Raw genomic sequence first — 22,646 nt, forward strand, 5'->3', positions numbered from 1 at the left:
GCTTAAATAATTTTACATGTAGGAAACTCCAACTAATGTGTGAATGATTTGGTGAATAAATTGAAAAATGTGCTGAGGCAAAGGGGGGAAAAGGTAATTCCAAAATGGCAACATAGCCCAAAAGGAAATGTTTTGAACTGAGCTGTATGGAGTATCAGTATCATCACAGCTTTCATGATATCTTCTCTGTATCATAAGGCTGATGTTATGTTTAATTTTACATAATTAACTTTTGAGGACAATAATTGGATGACTCAAAACTCACAATGAATCTCAATTTAATAACTTATACTGAGTTACGCTAGATACTACTCACAAATAGAAATGAACAGGTCAAACACTCCCCTCCTCATTTTTCTGCATGCTCCCTGCAAGCCCTTTGAATTAGAAGATGCAGCCATTCCTTTTATCTTTTTAAAAGAAAGTTGTGTAGCTGTTTGCTGAGAAGTGTGAGAACTCCACAAACAGACTCTTCTCTGAAATTCTTTATTGCCTTCCCCTATAGCTTTTGACCCATCAGTGGCATTTCTTTAAAATGATATAAACTCTCTGCTGGCTTAAATTTGAAATTTCCTCTACCCTTCAAACTGAAATCTAAATGACATGTGCTAGTTCTGATTGCTCAACTCCTGTGATAATTTCCCCCCTTGCTAGGAAATGAAAATAATTCACACTTGGTTTAAAAAAAAAAATTGCATGAGGAAAATGTGCTGAAAAAAACCACCCTCAGACATAAACAATGGCTGTTTCATCAAAGTACTTTAAACATAAAATATCATCACTGCCTTTTTTTCTGTGTGGGCATATTTTTGACATAGAAATGATGACACAAAACTCAGCCATAAAGGAGTATGCCAGATTTCAAGATGTTTGGTCAAAGGGCTAGTTTACTAGCTTTCCAGAGGCTTTAAATCATAAAATTGCAAAATGCAAGGTGAAGGTTTACTCAAAGCCTTGCAATAATCCCAGAATGAGAGGTTGCCCATTCCAAGTTGCTTAATCAGCCTCTACTAACATGGCACCAATCCACCATGGCACAATACTAACAAAGGTCATTTCCTTTCACTCTCCACACCAAAGATTTGGAAATGAAGGCTTTAATCCTGAGAGGATGAAAGACCTGTGAGCACGTGAGAACTGTCCATGCCTTCTCTATGGATACTGAGCAAAGTCTTTTGCATCTGCTGTTAGCCCAGGCAGCGGCGTCACTAGGGCGGGGCCAAGGGGGCCATCGGCCCTCCCCCAGAACATTCTCATTGGCCCCAGGCACTGACCCATGACCCCCCCCCCAACAGGAAGGGGCTGGCCCTGGGACTAGAATGCTGCTGCTGTGTGTGGGCTGGCCGGGATTCTGAAACCGGGGCTGCGCTGCCGCCGGCTCAGCTAAAAGCGTGTGGGTGAGTGGGGGAAACTTAAATGCTGCAAAACTGGTATCTTGGATTACGGGGGCTGGTCATGTGACCAGAGGGTGGATGAGGGAGGGGCCATGTGAAGTGGGCAGGGTTATGTGCGGAGGGGGTGACGCAGCCCTCCAAAAGGGGTGATGCCCAATTGGGGGGGGGGGTGACTTGAATCAGTTACACCCCAGGGTGCAACCCACCCTAGTGACGCCTCTGAGCCCAGGTGAGTGGAATGGGATGGTTAGATTGACTACCTTTCTCTTCCTTCAGCATAGAAGATAGAATAGGACAGAAAGAAACACAGAAACTGGCTCCATGGCTTTTGTCCTCTCAGTCAGATATAGTGCATCTAGACCAGGCCTGTAGCGTCCCATGGGGACCAGAAGGCCCAGCCTCCTTGTGGATTTTACAGGCCCCCTCCCCAAGCCTTGGCTTCCCCTCCCCCTCAGGACCCCTCACCCTGATCGCCTCCGCACATGAAGCAGGAAGTTCAGAAGTTGATCACTGCAGGCTGAGCTCCAGGAAAGGTAGAAGGGGACCTCATGTGTTTTACCTCATGTGTTCTCTGCCTTTCCGTGGCAGAGGTGAAGACGCAGAAAATAACCCAGTACTCCTGCCTTTAAAAACTGGGGGAAACATTCTCCTTTCCCTTTAATCCAGCTCTTTTGTGATATTAGGAGGAGGGAAGGAGGAAGAGGGAAAGAGACTGAGAAAATACAGCCAACTAGGGCACATTCGTCCAGATAGTGTTGGGATGAAGCTGTCAGACTCTTTCTCTCCCCCATTTGAACTGGGAGAGGACAGGGAGGTAAGCAGGCCCATATGTGGTTTCAAGGGAGAGAACAGGGTTAGGTAAACAGCTCCATAAGTGACTTCACATTGCTACCTGGAAGCAATTCTCACTTGCCCCCAAGTGCCTGGTTATTTTTTTTTTCACCCAAAACTCAATTTGTTCAGAACTTTAACATACCACTCCTACCACACTGTTAATTTTAACTTTCCTCCAGGGGCTTGCCAGAAAGTTCTCAGGCTACTTCCAGATCAATTTTAGCGGAGAACTCTTGTACTTTATCTAATTTGACAATATGAATTCACTTCTACTCTCCACCCAATGAAGTATTCTAAGACCATGGCATATCAAGCTCCAAGTTCCAAATCTGCCCTGGTATTCCATGAAGGTCTCTCATCCATGTACTTGCCAGGGTGGGCCCTGCTTAGCTTCCGAGATCTGATGAGATCAGGCTTGTCTGAGCTATCCAGGTCAGGGCAAGAATTATTCTTGTGAATACAAGCTCGTGAAGATATCTGAAGAAGCATTCTGCATTACATCCTGAAGCCTGCTTCATATTGGGCTGACAGTAGGGTTCATGGGGTACAGTCCTTCCTTCCCTTCCTCCAGTTGGGTATTGCAAGCTAATACTCAACTATGAAGACGCCCCAATTGCATCTTTTGATTTTGAAAAGAAAAAAACACAACAATGGGGGGACTCATATCAACTATGCTTATTTTTGCCTTAATCAGCCAGTTTACAAGTGGCATTAAGATAAAAAAAATGTTGTTGCTATATGACACCATTTACCACCTCTGCAGGTATGAACCAACCTTTTTTGACTTCAATATTCCGCATATCTTTGCTACAAAAATAGGAGAACAAAATCTACTTTTCCATGGGTTCATCAAGTGACACTGGTGAATATCAGTGCTGGGTGTGTGGAAGTAAATAATCATGTGGTTCTTAGTGCCAGCCAGCCAGGATTAGGGAAAATGATTAGGAAGAAACTGTAGAGCTGCTGGATCCACCCATGTGTTCGTAGTCCCTGATGTTACACGGCATCATGAGACAAACCCATAAAAAGGCAGATTTCATGCTGCAGGTATAGGGTTGCCAATCCCCAGGTGGGGGCAGGGGACCCCCCAGTTTGGAGGCCCTCCCCCTGCTTTAGGGTCATCAGAAAGCAGGGTGGGGAGGGAAATGTCTGCTGGGCACTCCATTATTCCCTATGGAGACAGATTCCCATAGGGCAGGGGTGGCCAACGATAGCTCTCCAGATGTTTTTTGCCTACAACTCCCATCAGCCCCAGCCAGCATGGCCAATGGCTGGGGCAGATGGGAGTTGTAGGCAAAAAACATCTGCAGAGCTACCGTTGGCCACCCCTGCCATAGGGTATAATGTAGAATTGATCCACAGGTATCTGGGGCTTGGGGGGGGGCTTGTTTGTGAGGTATCTTGGGGGGGCTGTTTTGTGAGGTAGAGGCACAAAATTTGCAGCTTAGCATCTGATGTCTCTCCTCAAAACACCCTACACGTTTCAAAAGGATTGGACTAGGGGGTCCAATTCTACGAGCCTCAAAAGAAGATGCCCCTATCCTTATTTCCAATGGAGGGAAGGCATTGAACTCCCTTTGGAGTTCAATTATGCTTGTCACAACCAGGGCTTTTTTTGAGCAGGAACGCACAGGAACACAGTTCCAGCTGGCTTGGTGTCAGGGTGTGTATCCTAATATGCAAATGAGTTCCTCCTGGGCTTTTTCTACAAAAAAAGCCCTGTGTGAAACAATGGTAATGTCAGGAGGTGTGGCCTAATATGCACATGAGTTCCTGCTGGGCTTTTTCTACAAAAAAAGCCCTGGTCACAACCTTGTTTCTGGCTCCACCCCCAATGTCTCCTGGCTTCACCCCCAAAGCCTCCTGGTTCCATCCCCAAATTCCCTAGATATTTCTTGAATTGGACTTGGCAACCCTATGCAGGTATAATATCTAAAGTGTACCAAGCATATACATTCATCTGGGGAGAGTCAGTAGTGAATTTTCCCCAGTATAATATATGTAAGGGTATGACTCTTTTGGATGAAAATCTAGATGTTTAAGTAATTCTTTATGCAGGTCCCTCCTAACCTGAGATAAAACTAATGGCAGTTATATACCCATTGTAACTGATGAATCAACAGGTATATTTCTGTATTCTCTCCCCCCCTCCCCAACTCTTATTACTACAAACAACAGTACACTGTAATCATGAAGTAATACTCTGGGTGTGAAGATATGAAATCATACTATACATTTCTATGGATGTTACTGTATTTTGTTAATACTCTGGTTCAATTTGAAAAATAGAGTTTCTTTTATGATTTCTAAGTGTTCAGGGTAAAATTGCAGTGATTCCCCAAGACCACCAAAATAAAGACATTTAAAAGTAAAATTAATGTTAACATAGATACCATTTTTTGGTGTATAAGTGGAATATAGTGTGAATAGTGTAGAATTGTATTTAGCAGAAATGCCATAAGATGATGTAAAAATGCTATAAAAGAAGGAAATGGTATGGGAAAACTAGCAAAGAAAACAGGAGGGATGAAAACACAATAAATACGTACAAAAACTAAAATAAATGAAAAATGGCATATTTATGCACAGAAGTTCCATATTAACTTAAACATAGCTCAGAAAGAAGTTAAAACTACTACTAATACCTGAAGATTCTTTCTGTATTCAAAATCTAACCTGTTTACAGCCCTTCATTAAATTGGAATTAAGGCTATACAGAAAACTGCATTGCCAGTTTCACAAAAGAGACAGTATTTATGACCCATGCACTGCCCTCAGCAGTGTATTCTACTGGGAATAAAGCAAATTTCAATTTAGTGCCATAACAACAGAAACAATATTTAGAAAAAAAAGAAAATTAAGAGTAGTTGGGAAATCATAAGCATGTTGTTGAATCTTCACAGATTGCTTCTTTTAGATATTTAATCCAGAATAAACATTTAAGTCTGTAAATGAGATACAACTAACCTATTTTATTGATGAGACACAATGCTATTTCCCATTTTTATTGTATTGTATGAAAGATATGAAGTTGTCATCTCTGGGCCAAACTGGCAATATTTTCAGTTTAGGGCTTTGGACTTTATTCTTTGCTCTAAGGCAGTGCACATTACATAATTAACATTAATAAAGCACCTACTTTACATCAGGTATACAAATACATGCATTTTCTGCCTGCTGCAATTCTTCCCCCCCAAAAACATTACCTTCTTATTTTATCTATGGCCCTTATCTTATTCACTAACAACATGGCTACGATGGTGACTGAAACACAATGTAATTGTAAGGTACAATGCATCTGTGTATACAGAAATGGAATGTCTTTCCCCAAGGGTCCCTGTCTATGAAGCTTGAGCTACCTGGTATTAGGGCAAACATTCTACCCCATGCCTTATCTTCTCTCTTTATCCCAAGCATAATACCTTATCTTCTGTATTAGAAGGGAGTATTTAGATATATGCCAGACAAGAAAACAATAACATGCACACATCCTCTAGGGCAGGGGTGTCAAACTCATTTGCTACGAGGGTTGGATCTGACATAAATGTCACTTTGTTGGGCTGGGCCATGTGTGCCATAAAATGTAACACAAGGTACCAGAGACATAAACTTTATAAAGATGAGTTCAGATGCTGAATGGCAATAGCAGGCTTGATTGGATTGGATGTGATATGCAGAGGGATAGAAACCAAACCAAGGCCACCTTCAACATGATAAATGTAGTATGAATTAAGAAATTCCAACAGGAGACTATAGGGATTTTAAAAAAGAGAAAGCGGCAAAGTTTCCACAGGAAAAACCACCTTCTTAATTCCACCTTCTTGTGTAGGTAGTGAAAATGAATTTTAAAAATACAACTAAAAGACTATCAGCCCATGGATCACAGTTGATTTCCACAGAATCTGTTCTTTCTCTCTTCCTTTCTATGCTGGAGTCTCTGTAAAGGAGTATCGGCATTCATATTCACAGCAGCTGGGAACCTAAAACAGCAGTAGCGGTGTTCTCTTTCCCATCCATTCAATTCTATAGGAAGCAAAGACAGTTGAGTCTTTGTGGGATGGCCTGCCATCACTATTTTGAATCAAAGTAGCTAACCTATTGACACAGATTTCACAAAAGGTTATCAGTGTTAATAAATGGACTCCCCTTCCTTTAATCTCAAATATACAGATTACTAAACTAGATTTAATGCTGTAAGTAAAAATATAATAAAAATGACATGCACCAAATATTGATGAACATTTAACCAAGCAGTTTGTATACTGCATAAAGATGGAAAATCATGACATTTCAGTTTGATGTTAGAAGACATGTTGTAGTGGAAAAAATATAAAAATCTAGCTATTTCATTTTGAAATCACAGAATAAAAGAAATTGATGGAGCAAGGTCTTCAAAGCTTAAAGGTGCTTCCTATACCCAGAAGCATCACCACAAAAGATGGTGTCTCTACAAATGTCACCTGATCCAGGTAACTACAGTTATTTTTGGTAGCCTAACATGACCTGCAGTGACAGGCCTTTTCTGCACAGCCTCTTATGCAGGGCTTTCTTTGTAGCAGGAACTCATTTACATATTGGGCCACATACCCCTGATGTAGCCAATCTTCCTGGAGCTTATAGTAGGCCCTTTACTTACAGCCCTGTAAGCTCTCAGAGGATTGGCTACATCAGGGGTGTGTGGCCTAATATGCAAAGAAGTTCCTGCCACAAAAAAGCCCTGCTCTTATGACTTTGTTTTGAACTGTAAATATTCTCTTCACAGAATCATAGAGTTGGAAAGTACCTCCAGAGTCTTCTAGTCCAACCCCCTGCAGAATGCAAGAAACCCACAAATGCCTACCCCTAAATTCACAGGATATTCATCACTGTCAGATGGCCATCTAGCCTCTGTTTAAAAACCTCCAAGGAAGGAGAGCCCACCACCTCCCGAGGAAGCCTGTTCCACTGAGGAATCACTCTAACAGTCAGTTCTTCCTAATGTTGAGCTGGAAACTCTTTTTGATTTAATTTCAACCCATTGGTTCTGGTCCTACCTTCCGGGGCCACAGAAGTTACAGTATGCCATTAGGCTAGCCAGTCTGAATGCTTTGGGTTCACTGCAGTGAGTTTTATAGTGAGTTAGGACATGGAGATCACTGAGGCAAGAGGTGCATGCAAGTAAGTTGTATTTCTTTACAGGTTGGTTTCAAAGAACACACCAGCATAGGTTTGCCAATCCCCAGGTCTCAGCGGGGGTTCTTCCACTTTCCCAGTCTCCTTGCCGCCCCCAAAGCCACCATGTGATTTCCCCCCCCCCTCCGGAGGCTCCAGTCTCCAATTAGAAAGGCTTCCTCTTGGGATGGGGTGTCTGTGTTACTTGGAAGAAGTTGGCTGCAACTTGTGAGTAGAGAGGCCAAGCCATCACTTCAGAGTCGCCAGAAAACGGGGGGGGGGGGGGGGAGAACGTCTGCTGAGCACTTCATTTTTCCCTTTGTGGAGATCGATTCTCATAGGGTATGATGGGGAATTGATCTGGAGGTTTTGGGGGCTCTTGGGGGAGCTGTTTTTTGAGGTAGAGGCACCAAATTTTCAGTATTGGACCAGAGGGTCCAATTCTATGAGCCCCAAAAGAAGATGCCCCTATCCTTCATTATTTCCGATGGAAGGAAGACATTTAAAAAGGTGTGCTGTCCCTTTAAATGTGATGACCAGAACTCCCTTGGAGTTCATTCATGCTTGTCACACCCTTGTTCCTGGCTCCACCCCCAAAGTCTCCTGGCTCCACCCCCAAAGTTCCCAGATATTTCTTGAATTGGACTTGGCAACCCTACACCAGCATCACAGATTTCCAGACAGTCAAAGGAGACACCTGGCTGAGGTAAATAAATGTATGGCTTCAGAGTGTGGCTTGAATTCTCTTTAATGTTTTCAGGTACAAATAGGCTTTCACTGACTACCCACAAGGTTGGATCCTTTCACAAACACACACAGGATTCCACCCACAGCAGCCACACCTTTCCCAAAACTGAGACTAAACTGTACAAGGTCTGTCCATCACCAGAGACAGGCCCAGTGAACAGCTATTCTGTTCTCTCCCAGAGGTAGAATTAAAACACACTACTAGGGCTATCCTTCAAGCTGTTGTCTTGTTGAGGCAAACCTGAACCAACTCCCACTGTGCTTCCCACTAACATTCCAGTCCCCTCTAAAAGATGATTGGATGCTGGAGCAGCACTCCCATAGGTTCTGGAATGAAACAGCTGGGTGGCTGTTCTTCCTTTCAGGGTCTGGACAGCCTCCTGTCCATCACATCTGCTATACTGTGTAGTGCTTTTGGCTATGTGGAAAGTTGTTAGCTTCATGGAGAACCTCAATGACAGCATCAGACATTGTTGGCATGGAAAAGTTTCTCCACAAAAGCCAGAAATTTCCACATGTTGAACAAAGTGATATATTACACACTGGGAGTGGGGCATCACAACAAGGAATTGACTCATTTACTTCATTTACACCTTGCTTTTCTCCCCAATGGAGACCAAGAGTGGCTTATATCATTCTCTTCTCCTCCATTTTCTCATCTTAACAACCCCCTGAGGAAGGCTAATCTGAGAGTGGGTATCTGGCCCAATCACTCAACAAACTTCCATGGAAAACGGGAGTTTGCATCTGAATCTCCCAGACAGTAGTCCAACAGTCTAATCCAGGGGTGTCAAACATGCAGTTCGGGGGCCGAATCAGGCCCCCAAGCAACTGGCTGTCATCTGCTTCCTTCTCCCTCTCTCTTGCTTCCTTTGCAAGGCTTGCTCAGTTGCTCAGGAGCTACAGAGCAAAACCTCTATTTTCTCTACTGGCTGAGGCTCCCCCCAGTCCCCTGGGGAAGGAAGGAAAGAGCCAGAGATTCCTTTGCCCAGTTCCCTGGATCCCATGGGAGAAATACAAAGAAAGCATCCTTAAGACCAAAGAGCGCTAAAGTTTTAAGCATGTTTTAAGTTTTTAAAAAATATATATTTGCGTTTGTCTGTGTTCTTTATAAATTTTTTATCTCTGCTACCTAATCTTAAATAGGTACACACATGGCCCAACCCCACATGGCTCGGCCCAACCCAACACGGCCTGACCCCTCAAGATCTCATCTATGTTAGATCCAGTCCTCATAACAAATGAGTTCGACACCCCTGGACTAACCCATACACCATAGCAAATGGCCATCTCCTACCACCTGCTTTGCACATGTTCACTGTAATCTATAATGCCACCTTATGTGTATTTTGTCTGCCTGGTTTAAAGATAATTCTGACCAGGATTTTGTTGGGGGTGAGTTCTTAACATGGCTAGAACTGACTTGAACAAAGTGGGCACTGCTTAATACCAGCAACATGGAGATATACACATATGGTTCGGTGTACTGGCAGAACCCATTCAGATTCATACAATATACTGCTAACATACAAACATGACCCTTCAGTCGTATCCAGTAGTTGCTACCTTACACTGTTTGACTGGCGATTTATCATGGGGGAGAGGTGTGAACTGAGAAATCAAAATGGCCTTGGAACAAGTCGTATGTCCCTGTGGCACTACAGGCCAGTGCTGAAGGGGACACTTACTTCAGCAGAACTAGCAATGGGCATTAGCTTACCCATTGCTTCCTCCCACAATTGATGATACTGATTATCACTGCTGTTGAAGGATCTGAGTGAAGGGCCCCTATTGTCACTGCTGCTGGGCTAGGAATTGCTGCTTGGCCACCAGAGGTAGTAGACCACCAGGAAATTTTCTTATAAGTTACATCACCGGTATTGTCCTGATGTATTTTGAAGTTGATGCATTTGGAAGGTATTTTGAAGCTGAACTTGCTGTCCTTGAATTAAATCTAACAACAGAAAACATTAAGACCAGGAGAGGCGTGTGAGTGTGTCTGGTTTATTTTTTTTTAATGCCACGAGGCTGGCTGCACATAGTTCATGGAACGGCAGCTAATCTATTATTGATCAAGAAATAATTAGTGTTTTAAGGGACTCTTGGAGAAAAACTGAAAAGGGGAGAAAGGAAAAGAAATGCAACTACAAGACCATGTAAGTAGGCTCCAGGGACCCCAAGGGCTGATGCTCTGCATTTCCGATGCCTGCGTCATCTCACTAGACTGTCAACATGTTGGCTTCAACAAATAGCAACCGTCACTGAAAATATTTCATGCCATTTTCATGAACTGAACTGGGGGGAGTTCCCATTAAGATTGATGCTGAAAGTTTGCAGAATGTCTACTCTAATCCACTTACAACCTCTTTCCATATTTAGCAATATTGCAAGCATAGAATCTTTATTTCTGTTATTCCTCCATTTAAAAATACAGAAGTCTAGTCTACATTACAAAAATTAACATTTTCATCTTCCCATATGAGAAATGTTTTGGATGCTGTAGAGAACGGAATGATACCTCTACATCTAACAGCTGCTGCATTAAAAAATAAGACACTGTATGATGGAATGTATTCTATTCAATGGAATGCACTGTATTCAACATTTTTTAAAAGGGTAAATTAGGTTTTCTGGGGACTTCCCCTCTTCTAGTAGAGGACAACCACTGACTGGGCTTCAAAATGTTTTAAAGGAGACTAAGGAGAGGAGGGAAGGTAAAGGCTTCCAGAAATGCAGCTTCCAAGGGGTTCAAACTGAAGAAACAGTCTCCAGAGATCAACTGAATTCTACTGAAGGAAAAAGATGAAAAAGGGGGTGAAGGGAGGAGGGCTCCTGAAAGACACCTGTTTGTAAACAGGATCTTTGTTCACTAGAGAAGGATTATCTCTAAATGGATTTAGGTCCCACACACACGAGACTTTAAAGCTTCTAATGAAACACCATTCACTGGAGAGAGGCATTCATGGCAACTCCAAATCTGTTGGGGACACTCTCTCTAACTTGACTTTGGAGGAGGAAGACTGCCTTTCCCCCAATCAACCCTGCTAAGCCTTCCATCTGACATGAATTAATTAACAAGAGTGGGGAACAGAGGGGAGAAAAGACTGAAAAAAAATCATTTTTCCCCTTTGACTAGAAGAAAACTGTTCTTCCATTCTCAGCATACACCTTTTCCCTTCTTCCTATAACCCAACAGAATTATGTGTCCCTTGCACGCTTGCTTTCATTTGAACCAAAGGCTGAATTCCTCCCTGACAGTGCTACAGAAGTAAACCCCATACGGTCTGACATTTGTGGGATCTGAGGCTGAGCGTAAATGGTGATCTCCGCCCTCACCAACGATAATACAAACTGACAATGGTAGAGGCCTGAGGTCATGTGACTTTAATCAGCACAGCCCTAAGCCAGCAGAAACACATTAATTATTTCAGGGCTTTCCTTTTGGAGGAACAGTGAAACTTGAATCAAAAGAAGGAGGAGAATTCTGTTCATCTTTCTTGTTGGACTGGGTCAGGGGCTTTACAAATCTTGCAGCTCTGATATGGACTGTCAGGGAAGTTTTTGCGGCATCTTGTGCTACTGCAACAACCTCATTCTTACCTCCTGAAAACTGGCTGGAAACAAGGTTTCCTTCTTGCTTCCCCCTTCCCTTTTCAAACAGACAGTAAAACTTTCACCCTCTAGACAACTCGTTATAAAATAGATTGCTCTTCTTCTTGTCAGCCCCTAGCTCGTTAATTTCGGTCCCCCCCCCCAAGAGTGGTTAAATCTTCTGATTTAATTATACTTTTAGCAATAATCTCCAAGCTATTAGCTCACATGTCAGCCAGGTAGCCACGCCCACAAGGAAACACGATTAGCAAGGACAAGGAAATATTGATTCCCCCACCTTCTCCTCTTGAAAAGCAGATAAAAAATTCCACACCTGCAGTAGTAATGCTGCTAAATCCAAGCAAAAACAACAAAGGATGCCCTCCAAAAGCAAAAGAAACCATCTCACACTTCCAAGGCTCAGGCAGCTAAATGTTGGAAAGTAGAACGATACATTCAGACTGTGGCATGGTTCTCTCCCCCCCCCCCCCCATTAAGGAACAGGCTTAAGGATTTTTTTTAATTATTATTATACTGCCTTGCATGGGAAATTTCAAAAGGCAACATAAGCCACTGATAGCATGCATGATCTGAAAAGGAGCCCCTCCCCCTCACAACCATCCAACAAAGAAACAATGGCATTTTAAAGGGTACATAAAAGTGCTAGTGAAGCTCAGTCCATCAGAAGGAGCAATGTAGAAGCCACTCCACTGAATCCTATTCAAACCCCCTCTCCCTTCAAGCTTCTCTCTCTCTCCCCCCCCATCTGATTTCCGTACTGCATTCTTCCCGGATCTCCTCCTTCAGAACAAGCCAGTGCAAAGCAATTAGCACTGCAATAGAACAATATCAAGCAACTTTCAAACTGAATGATTTGGGGTGGGGTCTGAGAGGTAGGAAAGAAGCAGCCGTTGGGCATACACCAATCTTCCTCCCACACCGTATTTTTATTTATATTTCCAGAAACCGCCCATCCATGCCCCAGACAAAAATAATCAAACAGGTATAGTAGCTGAAAAGTGCTTACCGACTTTGGACTCTTCTTTGGGGCTGGCAGTCCTGAAAAATGGCAACAAGGGGGAAAAAAAAGAATTATTAGCACATAAATCATTACCTTCCTTAAAAGAAAAAAAAATCCTAGGTGTATCATCCGAACGTAGCCATCTGCAGAGTTATGTCAGATTTTGCTCTAGCATCGGAGTTGCCAGTCTGTTCATATCGAATCAAAGCACAGGGCTGGGGGGGGGGGGGAGTTGGAGAGAGGGAGGGGAAAGAGAGAAAGGGAGAGCATGGGGTGGGGGGAGGAGATCTATCTGCATTAGCTATGCTGACTTGTGCTGCAGCAGCCTGGAGGCTGGAGAAAGAAATTCACAGACCTCAGCGGCCTGGGAAATTGAACACTTGGACAGAATCTCAAACGTTCCCTTGGATTAAGAGAGTCTTAGCTTACAATTAAGTCAAGGATATTACCTTTTGACGCGACTGGCTTGTCAAATGTATCAAACCAATCGGGGGTGAGAGAGAGAGAGAGAGAGAGAGAGAGATGGGTAGACAGACAGACTTCTGTTTGAAGAGACAGGTTTTTATATACAAGCTTTTGAAATGAGATGCTCAGTGAAGCAAAGCAATAATGGGAGAACAAAAGGTGCATAAGGTTTATACACCCCTTTAAAAAAATGGAAATGAACCCTAAGTTTGGTGCCAAGTCCAATGTGTGATATTATAAGAGGAGACCATCATCGGAAGGTTCTACTGAGTGCAGCACATTTAAAAATGTCTGGTCTTGTCACAGATGCCAACGGGATGCAGAGAGCTGAATGACTAGCTTGGGGAGGGGGGAAGGGGATGGAGTTTTTCCAAGAAATTTATAGTGAGGAAAATGCAAATGAGAAATCACTTTTAAGGCTCTGGAGGGGAAGCCCAGAGGAAATTTTGCCTTTTGGAGATCATCTCTGTGAGAACTGCCACATATCATCTGCTCTCTGGCGGTGGTAAACCAAAGGAAGAGAATTTCCCCGCCACTACTTTTCCCAGCATAATATCCCCATTTGTAAATGAGTGGAAGCTTATGGGAAGTGATTAATAATAAAGGAAAACTATAATGTAAGCCAAAAGGGAAGGGGAGTTTGCAAAGATATTACCTCAGAAATTGGAGGGAAGGGGACAGTGGAGCAAAATGCCAAAGTAATGTTACAGAAATATATCCCCCATTTTGTGTATTAAAGTGCAAAGGAACTCAACCATGTGAAATCTTCCTTTTTAAAAAACTGAAGTACTTAGAGAATATTAAGCTTTCTTTTCCTTTTAACACATTTTCCATGCAACAAGGTGAAAAACACATTTCTAACCAATGCTATATTGAGGGAGAACAAGTGGTAATAATGAGGAAAAACAACAGGTACACAAGGGTTTGTGATAATGAAACAGGACTCCATACTGACTCATTGCTACCTGACAGATCACTAGTACCCATATGGGCAAGTCAGCTGACGTTCATGTACACGTCAAAATTCCAAAGTATAAAGAGAGAAAGCACATCAAGCAGTGACTAATAACAAATTAAAGTGTCTTCTATGCTCTGTTGCAGTTGTACTGCCCACTGCACTGTTACATTTTCACATGTTCTATGTCACTGTTAGTCATTGAGACATTTGTCATTTGCCCTAAATAGTCTTGTCACTGTTTTAGACTTATGATACATGTGGCAAATCTAGCATTGTCTAACAGCAGCCTAGCAACGCTTCCTATTTCCCTTCAGCCTGCACATTCATTCTTTTGACTAGAGTCTGCATTACAGCTGCCTCAAGTTTTAATTTAGAAAGCAATCCAGGTGGGCCTTCCATGTGGTAGTAGTAAGAGAAGGAAACATGGAGAATCTCAAAGTGCTAGCGAACTAGAACAGGGGCCTACAATTGATACATTACAGCAAAAAGCAAGCCAATGTGCACACACAAACGCACAATTATTGCAGATTCTGTCACTTATGTGCTTATGTGTATCACATACACATCTGCATAGTATTTTACTGTTTATTGCAATACCAACAAACAGGCACAAGTCGTCCTGAGCTATGACTGACTGCCACATAGCAAACATGAAAACAGTTTGTTGACAGTGACTGAATGACTGTAGCAAACTAAGAGGTGCTACCACTCTCTAGAAAAACCACCTTTCCATTTTTTCTTTCATATGCAGCAGCTTCCAAAGAATCAAATAAGACACAAATAATACATGCTGATAACAGGAATCATCTGCATAGTATTTTAAAAGTGCTTACATTAATTATCTCAAGAAAGCAGTACGACAGCACAGTAAAGAATAGTCTTGCAATACCCCCATATGTATGACAGATGAGTGGCTAAGGCTGACTTATAATGGTATACCAAAGGATATTGACAGAAGATCTGTGACATATAAGTACTACCTCACATGCTCAGCTACTAGAGGTCATCCTCTTCATGAAAAATGATGGAAATGACTGGCTCCCTCCCCAACTGTGCTCCTGCTGCCTTAGAAGAGACAATTCTACACTTTGGGGGTGGGGGGGTAGCCATGTTTATCTGAAGCAACAGAATAAAGTATGCACACACACTTCAGATACAATGAAATAGAGGGAAACTGTTGACATTTATAGACAGGGTGGAAAAGAGAATCAGCATATAAAATCATAGAGTTGGAAGGGACCTGAAGGGTCATCTAGTCCAACCCCCCACACAATGCAGAAAACTCACAAATGCCTCCCCCTAAATTCACAGGATCTTCATTGCTGCCAGATGGCTATCTAGCCTCTGTTAAAAAAACCTCCAAGGAAGGAGAGCCCACCACCTCCCGAGGAAGCCTGTTCCACTGAGGAACCGTTCTAACGGTCAGGAAGTTCTTCCTAATGTTGAGCCGGAAACACTTTTGATTTAATTTCAACCCACTGGTTCTGGTCCTACCTTCTGGCGCCAGAGAAAACAATTCCACATCATCCTCTATATGACAGCCCTTCAAGTACTTGAAGATGGTGATGATATCACCTCTCAGCCGCCTCCTCTCCAGGCTAATATGATGTAGACATTTTGAGATATTTTGTTCTTGGTTTGTCTCAAAATGTCTACATCTCAAAATGTCTACATGAGAACATGAAAGCTCATACTTTGAATAAAACTTTGTTGATCTTAAAGGTGCCACTGGACCATCTAGCTCACAGCTTTTTAGCCTCCAGTTCACACATTTTTGCCTTAGCTCAGGAAGTATGACCCCAGAGCACACTAATTTATGCAGTAGCTCACAACTCTAATGCCAGTAGCTCACAAAGTAGAATTTTTGCTCACAAGACTTTGCAGCTTAGAGGGAACACTGCCCTGGACTCTAACTTAATTTGACATTTGTAGTTACTTCTGAATGCTTGGTGGAGAAAGAACCCTGAAATTTGAGTCCTATCAACTGTGGCTCTAGTCAAGCCCTTTCTCATCTCTAGGACTTAATAAGAACCACTGTCATACATGAAGCCATGGTTTAGTTAAACTGAATTACAGTTAATGTGACTATGTGAACATGAGCCAACCACTAACCAAGATTAGTTGTGTCAAACCAGGATCTGAAACCTAGATAGAAGAATCAAATATAGTTTTAAAAGTTTTATTTCCAGAAAATGTGCATTATAAACGGGTAGTTTTGTAGAAAAATAAGTGGTGGAGCTCATCCAGGGATTGTTATGCAGCTGCACCTACTATTCAATGGGCAAGGTAGGTAGGGAGGAGGAGAGGCAACCCTCAGAAAGGTTCAGGAACTGTGCTCCTGTGCGCTCCTGCTGAATTCAAGGCCTAATTATAAAGAAGTTAAAATTAAAAAAAACGTGACAGTGCAATAATTTTAGTGTATTGTTTTTGTTCTGTGCAAGACTGCAACAGCATTCTTGTGCAACAGAAAAATAAATAAATGAAATTTAAAGAACACCAAAAAGTTAAGTTTATTTGCTTTCTTATTTCAAAAATAAAAGATATTTACAAATATAATATAATTAAGGAAAAATGAAAACTAAACAATTATTGGGGGTTAGAAAAATGTCTATTTCTGCTTCATTGACTATCCAGGGGTGGCCAACTGTAGCTCTGCAGATGTTTTTTTGCCTACCATAAAGAAGGCAAATGTAGGCAAAATGTAGCTCTCCAGATGTTTCTTGCCAATGGCCATGCTGGCTGGGGCTGATGGGAGTTGTAGGCAGAAAACATCTGGAGAGCTACAGTTGGCCACCCCTGGACTATGCTAAAGCCTTTGATTGTCTGGATAACAACAAACTGTGGCAAGTCCTTAAAGAGATGGGAGTACCAGACCACCTCACATGTCTCCTGAGAAACCTGTATAAGGGTCAAAAAGCAATGGTCAGAACGGGATACGGAACAACTGATTGGTTTAGACTAGGAAAAGGAGTTCGACAAGGATGTATATTGTCACCCTGCTTATTTAATTTATATGCAGAGTACATCATGCAGAATGCTGTCCTGGATGAAGCACAAGCCGGAATTAAGATTGCCGGGAAAAACATCAAGAACCTCAGATATGCAGATACCACTCTAATGGCACAAAGTGAGGAGGGCCTAAAGGTGAAAGAGGAGAGCACAAAAGTAGGCTTGAAACTCAACATCAAAAAAATTACGATCATGGCATCCGGCCCCATCACATCTTGGCAAATAGAAGGGGAAGACATGGAAGTAGTGACAAACTTCCCATTTCTGGGATCCAAGATCACTGCAGATGGTGACTGTAGCCATGAAATTAAAAGACACTTGCTCTTTGGGAGGACAGCTATGGTGAATCTGGACAGGATAATAAAAAGTAGAGACATCACCCTGCCAACAAAAGTCTGTATAATCAAAGCGATGGTATTCCCAGTAGTAATGTATGGCTGTGAGAGTTGGACCATAAGGAAGGGTGAGCGCAGAAGAACAGATACTTTTGAGATGTGGTGCTGGAGAATAATGTTGAGATTCCCTTGGACTGCAAGAAGATCAAATCAGCCAGTCCTAAGGGAAATCAACCCTGACCCTGGAAGGTCAGATGCTGAAGCTGAAGCTCAAAAAATTCGGCCACCAAATGAGAAAGGAGCACTCACTGGAGAAGATCCTGATGCTGGGAAAAATAGAAGGCAAAAGATGAGATGACTAGACAGCATTACTGATGTAACAAACACAAATATGAGCAGACTTCGAAGGATGGTGGAAGGCAGGAGGGCCGAGCGTGACATTGTCCATGGGGTCACAAAGAGTCGAACTCAACTGTGCAACTGAACAACAGAAACAGTGGCTATTCTTTAATTTCAGTTTTATTCTTCAGCAAGAACACTGTTATACTTCTATGGAAAGAACACAATAAATAAATATTTTTTCACTAAGGAAAGACCACAAGCGTTTTTTTCCAATTCACAGAAATGTCAAAGGTGGGGGAGGGAGACTTTTTAACTGCACAGATTCTAGTATCAGCTTTCCAAAATTGTATTCTTTTGCTGCAAGGCAAATAGAGTAGAACTGATACAATGTACCTGCAGAATATCAACAGAGTGGAACTGAGGGGTTCTGTTCATCCCTACAATAAACACATTGAACTGTTGTCTATTCGTAGGGCAGCATGAAGCAATGTGGGAAATGATCCAGGTTTTCAAGACTCCATTTGCTTTCACTGGCTAATGTACTGGGGAACAACATACTTATGTGGCCACCTCCAGACATTCCAAGCTGAGCTGCAATTAGGGTCACCACAACCTGGCTCAATCGGGAGCCCCGTTCACATGTTGCAGTGAAGGCCTGGACATCTTGAATGTACATGTTTATATCTGCTTGTAAGAAAGAGCCTGTGTGCATCCACTTTACAAAAGAAACCAGGGACTAGTACCTGGATGAATGTGCAGTTTCAATCGCACGTGCAACTGTACATGTGTAGGCTGAACGTACAACCACTGTAACTGGTGAAAAGAACCAGGATGGTGGTTTTGCCCCATATCTGAACCCAGTCTTAATAAAAAATCTGTTCAATTTCTAGAAAGTGGAACTAGGAAACTTAACTGTTCAGTTTGTGAAGCATTCATTTCCCAGTGATACAAATGAGAATATTTGTGACTCGGAAGGTGAACCTGATTGAAACATACTCTGAATTAAAAAGTGCTTTCTTTGCAAGCTGTAGCATTTTCAGATCGCATCCAGCATGCATGGCCTCAGCTTCTGTAAAACCTTTGAAACATTCATGACCTCCATGCCATATAGTTTTGCACACATGCACACTCACAGAATAATCTTCACAACGGGATGTTCCCAAATGAATTAACAGAATGAAAGACACAAGAGGAAGCATTCTGCATTTTTAAAATGAAATCAGGGATTAATTTATGGCACCAGGGTTATTAAATGTTAAAATGTAATAAACAAGAATAAACCTTCCTTTCAATGTCTGTCATTAATTCCAGCTGCTATCGTGCAGAAAAGACTGAATATAGCCAAAAACATGGTGGAAAACAGACACAAGCTACTGCTTGGCAAGGGCTGGAAGACCTGTGAATCTCGTGAAGGTTTTGCTTTGTGCCAGAGTGTGCTGCAGAGCAACCAATAATTTGACAAAAGAAACAAATGCAAACAGTTCTTATGAAATATATACATAACAGCACCAGCAGCTTATATTTGGATCAATGTATGACCCACAAAAAGTCCTACGAAAACACTTCCTTATGAAAATTTTCTTGTTCACTAGCTTAAAAATTAGAGCATATTTACTAGTTCCCAGCTGTCAAGGGCCAAGCCAGGAAAGAAATGTGCTGCAATCTGCATTATGAATTCTCATCCAAAGGACACAGAGCAATACAAAATGTCTACCACCAGTCAAACAGAAACCACAGCTGAAGACTCTTCCTGCACTTATGAAAACAACGATGGGAGATTGGGTCACTGTGTATCAAATTTTCATGTCTTTCTGATAGGAAAAGTCATTGTTTTTTTATCTATGCTGTCTGAATCCAGGTCTCTATGGAACACAAAAAGGATCGCCACCATCCAGAGCAGAGTAAGTTTCATAAAAGTCTTAGCCAAACTCACAAAGGAAAGGAATATCAAAGACAGTTAGCCAAGATAAACCTCAAGCATAGAGGTGATCTAAAAAGGAAGTAGGATTCACAAACTATAATTTCATCACCAATAGGGAAGTGGACAGAGGTTCCCAAAGAAGATTCCATCAATACATTTAGAGAGAGAGAGAGTAATGAGAGGTGAATGACTACTGGAAGAAGAGTGAACCATATTCATCTACCATCAGTCAGCAGCCCTTATCAAGAAATGACTTGTGAAAGACTGGCCACCTCTAAGAGCAGAAAATCTTATATAATGCCCCTCCTATTCCAAATTGTGCACAAATTCCTTAATCACTTATATCATCTTGCCAAGTTTGCCAAATATTTACTTGCATACTGTTGTAACTTAGCACATGGAAATAGGTTTGTCTTTTTTGGGAGGCAGGACTGAGTGGCACATGAGTTTTCTTTTTAAAAAATGTTGTAATAGTTGATGGACCTAGGATCACAGCAGGTGCATAACAAGATGTCCAGCCAATAAGAAGTAAATAACAGTAGGCAATCTCAGGTGAAAAGCTATGGTTCACAGGACAAAAAAGGCAAGACAGTAAAAAGTACTAGCTAGAACACAAAATAAAGAGCCTGAGGAACAGTAGAATGAGTATGTTGTACAAATACAATGTCATTGTATAGTAAGAACATAAGAGAAGCCATGTTGGATCAGGCCAATGGCCCTTCCAGTCCAACACTCTGTGTCACACAGTTGCCAAAAAATGTATACACACACACACTGTGGCTAATAGCCACTGATGGACCTCTGCTCCATATTTTTATCCAATCCCCTCTTGAAGCTGGCTATGCTTGTAGCCACCACCATCTCCTGTGGCAGTGAATTCCATATGTTAATCACTCTTTGGGTGAAGAAGTACTTCCTTTTATCTGTTTTAACCTGACTGCTCAGCAATTTCATCGAATACCCATGAGTTCTTGTATTGTGAGAAAGGGAGAAAAGGACTTCTTTCTCTACTTTCTCCATCCCATGCATTATCTTGTAAACCTCCATCATGTCACCCCGCAGGCGACGTTTCTCCAAGCTAAAGAGCCCCAAGCATTTCAACCTTTCTTCATAGGGAAAGTGTTCCAACCCTTTAATCATTCTAGTTGCCCTTTTCTGGACTTTCTCCAATGCTGTAATATCCTTTTTGAGGTGCGGCGACCAGAACTGCACACAGTACTCCAAATGAGACCGCACCATCGATTTATACAGGGGCATTATGATACTGGCTAATTTGTTTTCAATTCCCTTCCTAATAATTCCCAGCATGGCGTTGGTCTTTTTTATTGCGATCGCACACTGTCTTGACATTTTCAGTGAGTTATCTACCACGACCCCAAGATCTCTCTCTTGGTCAGTCTCTGCCAGTTCACACCCCATCAACTTGTATTTGTAGCTGGGATTCTTGGTCCCAATGTGCATTACTTTGCACTTGGCCACATTGAACCTCATCTGCCACGTTGACGCCCACTCACCCAGCCTCAACAGATCCCTTTGGAGTGCCTCGTAATCCTCTCTGGTTCTCACCACCCTGAACAATTTAGTGTCATCTGCAAACTTGGCCACTTCACTGCTCACTCCCAACTCCAACTCATTTATGAACAAGTTAAAGAGCATGGGACCCAGTATTGAGCCCTGCGGCACCCCACTGCTTACCATCCTCCACTGCAAAGACTGCCCATTTATACTCACTCTCTGCTCCCTATTCATTAGCCAGTTTTTGAGCCATAAGAGGACCTGTCCTTTTACTCCATGACTCTCGAGCTTTCTAAGGAGCCTTTGATGAGGAACTTTATCAAAAGCTTTCTGGAAGTCGAGGTAAACAACATCTATTGGGTCTCCTTTGTCCACATGTTTGTTCACCCCCTCAAAGAACTGTAACAGGTTAGTGAGGCAAGATCTTCCCTTACAGAACCCATGCTGAGTCTTCCTCAATAACCCGTGTTCATCAATGTGCCTACTCATTCTGTCCTTGATAATAGTAATAGTTCCAATTTCTTCTTACTGGGGGCTGAACTATATAGGAATGCTGCCAAACCAGCATCTGTACATCCCTGTTCACAAGCTACAGTCAACATACATAAAACCCATGTACAGCGTGCACTTAATTTTTCATAATATGCGTGGTAAGTAATTTTCATGTTGCTTTCAACTGCTCATACAGCTGAATGTGTGATTGACATGTGATTGGGAAGGGGGAAGGGCTGTGGCTCAGTGGAAGAACATCTGCTTTGCATGCAGAAGGTCTCAGGTTCAATCCGTCACATCTTCAGTTAAAAAAGGAATAGGTGAATGACCTCCACTTGAGATTCTGGAGAGCAGATGCCTGTCTGAATAGACAATACTAACCTAGATGGGCCAGTGGTCTGATTCAGTACACAACAGCTTCATGTGTATTTGAGCAACACTACACATTTATCCAAATACCGATTCCCATTTCATTTGGAATTTGAATACATGTTGGCTGTTTCTTCCAAATAGATGCAGACTGTGTGTGTGGTCACTGTAACATGTGTACAGGACTTACACTAAATTATTCTATACAGCATATCACTGATTCAGCATTAAGTTATTAGGTGTTTTTTTCCTGCAGCCCATATCACTGGTTGCCAGTGGTGAGGTTGGATTCAGCTATCCTTTTTGCCAATTCCCCTACTTATTATAGCCCCCATTCCATATGATTCACAGCACAGCCTTCTTGGTGGTAAAGTCCTCCTCTCTTTTCCACTAGTGGAAAAGTGGATTGGATCCAACCCATTATGTGATCATATGACATGTTGTCTTATACAGGAGATGGGATAGACTCAACATAGATGCCATTTTATGTTGCAATCTCATG

The 22,646-nt window shown here is 42.2% G+C and overlaps 1 protein-coding gene across 32 annotated transcripts in view; it reads right to left on the reverse strand.

Annotated features, from left to right (window-relative positions):
• Positions 1–22,646, reverse strand: part of MAGI1 (membrane associated guanylate kinase, WW and PDZ domain containing 1) — a 736,174-nt gene that overhangs the window by 63,178 nt on the left and 650,350 nt on the right. For all 32 annotated transcript variants that reach the window (XM_060239488.1, XM_060239486.1, XM_060239490.1 and 29 more), the window contains one exon: positions 12,745–12,776. In XM_060239488.1, coding sequence (XP_060095471.1) covers positions 12,745–12,776 — 32 coding nt within the window. The remainder of the gene's footprint in view (positions 1–12,744; positions 12,777–22,646) is intronic.

The sequence above is a fragment of the Heteronotia binoei genome, chromosome 5 (genome assembly GCF_032191835.1).
Source record: "Heteronotia binoei isolate CCM8104 ecotype False Entrance Well chromosome 5, APGP_CSIRO_Hbin_v1, whole genome shotgun sequence".
NCBI classification, from domain to species: Eukaryota; Metazoa; Chordata; class Lepidosauria; order Squamata; family Gekkonidae; genus Heteronotia; species Heteronotia binoei.